Genomic DNA, 7,052 nt, shown 5'->3' on the forward strand with positions numbered 1-7,052 from the left:
ACAAGATTCTCTTGAACATTTTCCATTGTAGGCCTACACTAAATAATCAGCTTGGGCGTATCTCATTGCATTGTTTCATTTTACTGGCATCTGTGAAAATTGCAATAAGTTTATATGCAAAGAGTTTGATCAGAATGATTTTATAATTATCGTTGCCAATTTATTTAGAGTAGATCGAACAAAGTTCAACTGTTGAGCACTGACTGGCAGAAGATCTTTGGCTGTTTTAACATAAACATGGCTATTTGCAATACGAAGATTGATCAAATAGAATTCAAATTACAGTAATTCCACGCTGACATTGAGAGTACCAGATTTATTGATAAGTTTCAAACTAAACAAACATACGTCGAAAATACATCAGATAATGTTGCAAAAAACTACTGTATAAATAAACATCCTTTAACAAACAGTGGTACGTGCGCTTTGCATTACCAAACAAAAGTAACACACAGAACAGTGGATGACGATAATAGTAACTTCAAAATTATGTAAAACATGACGTCATCAATAACATGATTGGAATTGCAGTTTAGTAAAAATGTTCGGATTGAAAATGGTCTAAAAAAGCACCGGAATAAATTAAGGACGATATAATTTATGTAAAAAAGTATAAAAAATGTGATTCATACAAAATTAGTAATAGCACTTTTTGACAGAAATATATTTATAAAAACTGGATCGTTTTGGTGTCAACAAGGTATAAATCAAACAATATGCGCGAATTGCAATAAGTGAAACATCAACATTTTCTACTTGCCTACATTAAATCAATATATAAAAAAATAAAAATCAACCATTATAAGATATAATTTATTTTAACGCTTTGTCACAAAAAAGTTTTTAAAATTTTCTCATAGACCACTTAAATTTTTAGATAACACGGGGAACCACGCAAGTGCATCCAACCGTAACCACTTCCTTATCCAACTTGAGCGGTCCTCCATTATAGGATCTCAAGACATTGATTTTCACATTCAAAGGAACTGATTCGTAAGAAGAGTCTTCTATACCATCTTCTGGTGAGATGCAACCGCTGCAGAGGCATCGAGACTGGAAGATGTACTCTGGGATTCTACAACAAAAAACTAATCTCAAACCATTGCAATTGGTACAAATCCAATGCAACACATCAACCACATAAAATTCATTTGACACTAAGTTTACATTCAACTGCAAGTTGCACAAAAGATTAAAAAAATATACTAAAATATATTGACTAAACATAGTGCATCGCTTACTCAACGAGCTGTTCGCAATTGTGATAAAGCACGTTGGAATATTTAGTTGGCTGCTTACCAATTAATCATCAAGCATCACATGTATACTTATTTACTAGATATTTCAGAATTGAAATGTGCACACTGTGTTCTTACCGGAATCTGTCATGCTGAAGTTCTTGCACATATGGAGACAGACTACGAGATCCCTCTTGTGTATGGGTACGAAGGTATTCTGCATTCATCTCAGGACACGAGGTAAGAGATCGCTTTCTTCTGTAACTTGAAAATCGACCAGCAAGTTTTGCTTCTTTTATGTCTCGGAGGAGTGCTTGTTGGAGTTTTTGATAGGAACTTTGGAGCACAGGGCTGGACATAATCATTTCACACTCAGTCCTGTGAAAAAATTCACATTAGTGATGATTCGTTTGAAACATAAAGAAGCAATCTGGGTCATGTTTTGAAAATCTGACTTCATGAATGTTAACATTTTACTGCATATAAAATAATAATAAGATATCATAAAATTAGATTTACGGAAAACACAAAATAATGATTTTCTTTTTCAAAATTTTTGTTTTGTAAATGTAAAGTGCAATCATAAAACGAGACACAAGTTTACCAAAGGATCTTGTCACAAAATGTTAATTACTCATCACATGTTATAGGCTAATTTAAATCACTTGTTCATTTTTATCCAGTCTGGCTACGTATTTAAAGTTCAATATAAAACAACTTTACATACCTGTTTGTTATTTTCAAGTCAGTACATTCATATTGACGCTCGATGTCTCTTCTGTAACGATGAACTCTGCCTTCTGTGCACGAGTAAGCCAAAATCAACATAAATACAGAGAAAAATAAAAGACAGTTTTTGGCAAATTCCATTTAAGCAGGTCTTCTTTCGGTTTGGTATAATAAGTTGTGAGCAGAGTTAATATTAACAAGATATGTATCTTTGCTTGTTTTGTTACTGTTGACTTGAGATGCGTATTTCGAATTATGGCAAAAGCTGAACAGCTTTGCTTATATATCCTCAATGCAGATCCTAGATTCAGTGCGAATTTCGTCAGACAGAAAAAATGGCGAGAATTTCCGTTTGATCTCGTCCCAGGGGAAATACCTCTGGACATTCGTTTGTGCCTCTGCATTGATTTCGGTTTCGCATTTGTTCTTGGACGCCATCACTGGCTGCTTCTGCTTGCTATAAATTGTTTAGCAAATAAAAGCTTAGGCTACTGAATTTGAATTTGTTTCAATGTTCACAAATATTGTTTGGATTTATTCGATTTGACATAATTCTTGCCAAAAGTTACTTTTTAAAAGACATCAAGGACACCATGTCATTGCAATTAAATGTGTTTCATATAATGACAATAAAGATCGTTCTGTTTTTAAAAAGTGTTTACAAAAGGGCCAGAAGTCACGAATGAAGTATTTTTTTATAAACTATTGGAATTTTACATTTTCTTTGCACACAGCCATTTTAGCAAGTTATTTTGTTGTGTACCAGTATGGCATTATCATTATTACATTATTTTAACATTTGGTTATAAAGTTTATCACACTTCAAACTATATGCACACTTCAAACTATGCAAAGATTGCAATAAGTAAATGTAATAAGATTGTAATCTCAATTTTGATTAATAAATTTAATCTTTCCTTGTAGTTGGTATGTGACCACACCATGATGTTGCTATGTTTTGATTCCCGAAACAGAATTATCGAGTCAACGTTGATCGTAAGCAGAGGACGAACTTCAGTTGCTTGCGTTCACGATTTATCAAAAATTATTACAAAACGTTTGTCATGTTTTGATTTGCTCATCCAATTGCGTTAGCCTAGCTTCGATTGCGATTGGTAATTACGTATGCATAAAAACGTCAAATCTATTGCTCAGTATCACCTAAGAAAAAATCCCAGCCGTGACGTCATACTAAGCCAGCATATCGTGCCTTTGAAGCGTCGTTACCGCTCGCATATTTTTAAGTTAGATATTCTATGAGTGATGCGTAATGACATACTCGATGTAGTTCGGTAAAAACGCAACTTCACCTAATTTCATGACAGATTAGAATCCCGTATAGGGCGTAAGCATTTTCCAATGAGACTTTTAAACCAGCGTAGGCGCTACTATAGTAATGCGAAGGCAGTTGCATATCTCATGGTATTGTCTCATTTTATCAGTGTCGATTGAGTTGTTAAGTGTTTAAAAGCAAATAGCTAATCGCGTTATGTTAATTGCTGTGGCTGATTTCTTCAACATATTGATTGTGACAATGTATTTTTTAATCGACAAAGCATCTCATCAGTCCAAATATATCGTATCCTCAGTTCATATCCAAATTATGTTTCTAGTTAGAATAATATCAATTGTAGGCATAGGCTTGTGCTGTGTGGCAAAAATCTCAAATACGTGTCTCGTGAAATGTATATTTTATTTTGCCATTGTGCAAACTAAATAATCATTCGTTCAAGCGCATATATTTTCTCATAAACTTATGACAACAATATCTGCATAATACTTTTATTTTAATCGATATAAACATATTCTTAACCCTAGAACCACCCGACAATCGATATACATAGAACGACAGCACCGGTCAAAGACAAATAAGTATGGCGCTATTCGCAAATGTTGACGAGACAAATTATTACGTTTGTAATTGGTAATATAACTAATTATAGAGCTGATATCAAATGAATTTGATGATTCAATACAGTAATATCAGAAACAAATTAACAAAAACCTAAACTCCAAAACTACTGAAAACTCGATATACCTAGAACGAACACATCGGTCAATTGATCGGCAGAAAGTCAAATAAAACAACGTTGTTTGTAAACTTTCTAAAATAAATTATTTGCTTGGGTTGGAAAACCAAGCTAATGCCAGAGCTCTAGTCAAATAAATTTGATAATTCGATATCTACAAGAATAATATATATTTACGATTTTGTCACTGGTTTTTGGGTGCAAAGCGATTATCTTCATAAAGAACATAGTTCATACCTAACTCGAGAATTAGCCGTAATATCAGCCAAATACACTATATGTGCATTTGCAGAAAATATCGCCAAAACAAATTCTTTACCGGCCAATTGATCGGTATGGCAGTTCTAGGGTTAAAACGAAAGCTTTTTGAAAAGAGAGCTTGCATAATGTGCCTTGGCTTTGATGAGAAGTGACTGCATTTTTATTTTTACTATTTTTTTTAATTTTGTCTGCTATCAATGATGAGTGATGACATGACTGGTGCAGTTTTATCATAAACGTAACTTCATCTAATTTCTTGCAAGACTAGATTATCTTGAACATTTTGCATTGTACGCTAAATAATCAGCGTGGGCGTAACTCATTGTATCGTTTCATTTTACAGGCGTCTGTGAAAATTACAATAAGTTTATATGCAAAGAGTTTGATCAGAATGATTTTATAATTATCGTTGCCAATTTATTTAGTGTTGATTGAACAAAGTTCAACTGTTGAGCACTGACTGGCAGAAGATCTTTGGCTGTTTTAACATAAACATAGCTATTTGCAAGACGAAGATTGATCAAATAAAATTCAAATTGCAGTAATTCCACGCTGACATTGGGGGTACCAGATTTATTAATAAGTTTCAAACTAAACAAACATACGTCGAAAATACATCAGATAATGTTGCAAAAAACTACTGTATAAATAAACATCCTTTAACAAACAGTGCTACGTGCGCTTTGCGTTAGCAAACAAAAATAACACACAGAACAGTGGATGAAGATAATAGCAACTTCAAAATTATGTAAAACATGACGTCATCAATAACATGATTGGAATTTTCAAAGTGCAGTTTAGTAAAAATGTTCGGATTGGAAATGGTCTAAAAAAGCACCGCAATAAATTAAGGACGATATAATTTATGTAAAAAATATAAAAAATGTGATTCATACAAAATTAATAATAGCACATTTTGACAGAAATATATTTACAAAAACTGGATCGTTTTGGTGTCAACAAGGTATAAATCAAACAATATGCGCGAATTGCAATAAGTGAAACATCAACATTTTCTACTTGCCTACATTACTTTAATATATAAAAAAATAAAAATCAACCATTATAAGATATAATTTAAATTTTAACGCTTTGTCACAAAAAAGTTTTTAAAATTTTCTCATAGACCACTTAAATTTTTAGATAACACGAGGAACCACGCAAGTGCATCCAACCGCAACCACTTCCTTATCCAACTTGAGCGGTCCTCCATTATAGGATCTCAAGACATTGATTTTCACATTCAAAGGAACTGATTCGTAAGAAGAGTCTTCTATACCATCTTCTGGTGAGATGCAACCGCTGCAGAGGCATCGAGACTGGAAGATGTACTCTGGGATTCTAGAACAAAAAACTAATCTCAAACCATTGCAATTGGTACAAATCCAATGCAACACATCAACCACATAAGACTGATTTCACAGTAAGTTTACATTCAACTGTAAGTTGCATAAAAAATTAGAATAAATTACTAAAATAGAGTGACTAAAAATAGTGCATTGCTTCCTCAACGAGCTGTACGCAATTGTGATTAAGCACGTTGAAATGTTTTGTTGGCTGCTTACCAACACCAAGCATCACATGTATACTTATTTACTAGATATTTCAGAATTGAAATGGGCACACTGTGTTCTTACCGAAATCTGTCATGCTGAAGTTCTTGCACATATGGGGACAGACTACGAGATCCCTCTTGTGTATGGGTACGAAGGTATTCTGCATTCATCTCAGGACACGAGGTAAGAGATCGCTTTCTTCTGTAACTTGAAAATCGACCAGCAAGTTTTGCTTCTTTTATGTCTCGGAGGAGTGCTTGTTGGAGTTTTTGATAGGATCTTTGGAGCACAGGGCTGGACATAATCATTTCACACTCAGTCCTGTGAAAAAAATCACATTAGTGATGATTCGTTTGAAACATGAAGAAGCAATCTGGGTCATGTTTTGAAAATCTGACTTCATGAATGTTAACATTTCACTGCATATAAAATAATAATAAGATATCATAAAATTAGATTTACGGAAAACACAAAATAATGATTTTCTTTTTCAAAATTTTTGTTTTGTAAATGTAAAGTGCAATCATAAAACGAGACACAAGTTTACCAAAGGATCATGCCACAAAATAAAAATTACTCATCACATGTTATAGGCTAATTTAAATCACTTATTCATTTTTAGCCAGTCTGGCTACGTATTTAAAGTTCAATGTAAAACAACTTTACATACCTGTTTGTTATTTTCAAGTCAGTACATTCATATTGACGCTCGATGTCTCTTCTGTAACGATGAACTCTGCCTTCTGTGCACGAGTAAGCCAGAATCAACATAAATACAGAGAAAAAGAAAAGACAGCATTTGGCAAATTCCATTTAAGCAGGTCTTTTTAGGTTTGGTATAATAAGTTGTGAGCAGAGTTAATATTAACAAGATATGTATCTTTGCTTGTTTTGTTACTGTTGACTTGAGATGCGTATTTCGAATTATGGCAATAGCTGAACAGCTTTGCTTATATATCCTCAATGCAGATCCTAGATTCAGTGCGAATTTCGTCAGACAGAAAAAATGGCGAGAATTTCCGTTCGATCTCGTCCCAGGGGAAATACCTCTGGACATTCGTTTGTGCCTCTGCATTGATTTCGGTTTCGCATTTGTTCTTGTGCGCCATCACTGGCTGCTTCTGCTTGCTATAAATTGTTTAGCAGATAAATGCTTAGGCTACTAAATTTGAATTTGTTTCAATGTTCACAAATATTGTTTGGATTTATTCGATTTGACATAATTCTTGTCAAAAGTT

The 7,052-nt window shown here is 33.5% G+C and overlaps 2 protein-coding genes across 2 annotated transcripts; both read right to left on the bottom strand.

Annotated features, from left to right (window-relative positions):
- Positions 1–873: 873 nt before the first annotated feature.
- On the bottom strand, positions 874–2,066 carry LOC145766736 (interleukin-17C-like). The gene is made up of 3 exons (XM_082578442.1): positions 1,966–2,066; positions 1,377–1,616; positions 874–1,075 (listed from the first exon to the last, which is right to left on the bottom strand). Exons 1-3 carry the CDS (start codon positions 2,064–2,066, stop codon positions 874–876), a joined length of 543 nt encoding a protein of 180 aa, XP_082434568.1.
- A 3,331-nt stretch (positions 2,067–5,397) lies between these two features.
- LOC145766738 (interleukin-17C-like) lies at positions 5,398–6,585 on the bottom strand. The gene is made up of 3 exons (XM_082578443.1): positions 6,485–6,585; positions 5,896–6,135; positions 5,398–5,599 (listed from the first exon to the last, which is right to left on the bottom strand). Exons 1-3 carry the CDS (start codon positions 6,583–6,585, stop codon positions 5,398–5,400), a joined length of 543 nt encoding a protein of 180 aa, XP_082434569.1.
- Positions 6,586–7,052: the final 467 nt, after the last annotated feature.

Source organism: Aplidium turbinatum, chromosome 3 (assembly GCF_918807975.1).
Source record: "Aplidium turbinatum chromosome 3, kaAplTurb1.1, whole genome shotgun sequence".
In the NCBI taxonomy this organism is placed as follows: domain Eukaryota; kingdom Metazoa; phylum Chordata; class Ascidiacea; order Aplousobranchia; family Polyclinidae; genus Aplidium; species Aplidium turbinatum.

Excerpts from the sequence above, each read along its gene's own strand:
- LOC145766738 (XM_082578443.1), bottom strand. The coding sequence starts at position 6,585 with ATGTTGATTCTGGCTTACTCGTGCACAGAAGGCAGAGTTCATCGTTAC. Across the intron at positions 6,136-6,484 it reads GACTTGAAAATAACAAACAG|GACTGAGTGTGAAATGATTA; the intron begins GTATGTAAAGTT and ends TTTTTTTCACAG. Across the intron at positions 5,600-5,895 it reads CTTCAGCATGACAGATTTCG|AATCCCAGAGTACATCTTCC; the intron begins GTAAGAACACAG and ends TTTTTGTTCTAG.
- LOC145766736 (XM_082578442.1), bottom strand. The coding sequence starts at position 2,066 with ATGTTGATTTTGGCTTACTCGTGCACAGAAGGCAGAGTTCATCGTTAC. Across the intron at positions 1,617-1,965 it reads GACTTGAAAATAACAAACAG|GACTGAGTGTGAAATGATTA; the intron begins GTATGTAAAGTT and ends ATTTTTTCACAG. Across the intron at positions 1,076-1,376 it reads CTTCAGCATGACAGATTCCG|AATCCCAGAGTACATCTTCC; the intron begins GTAAGAACACAG and ends TTTTTGTTGTAG.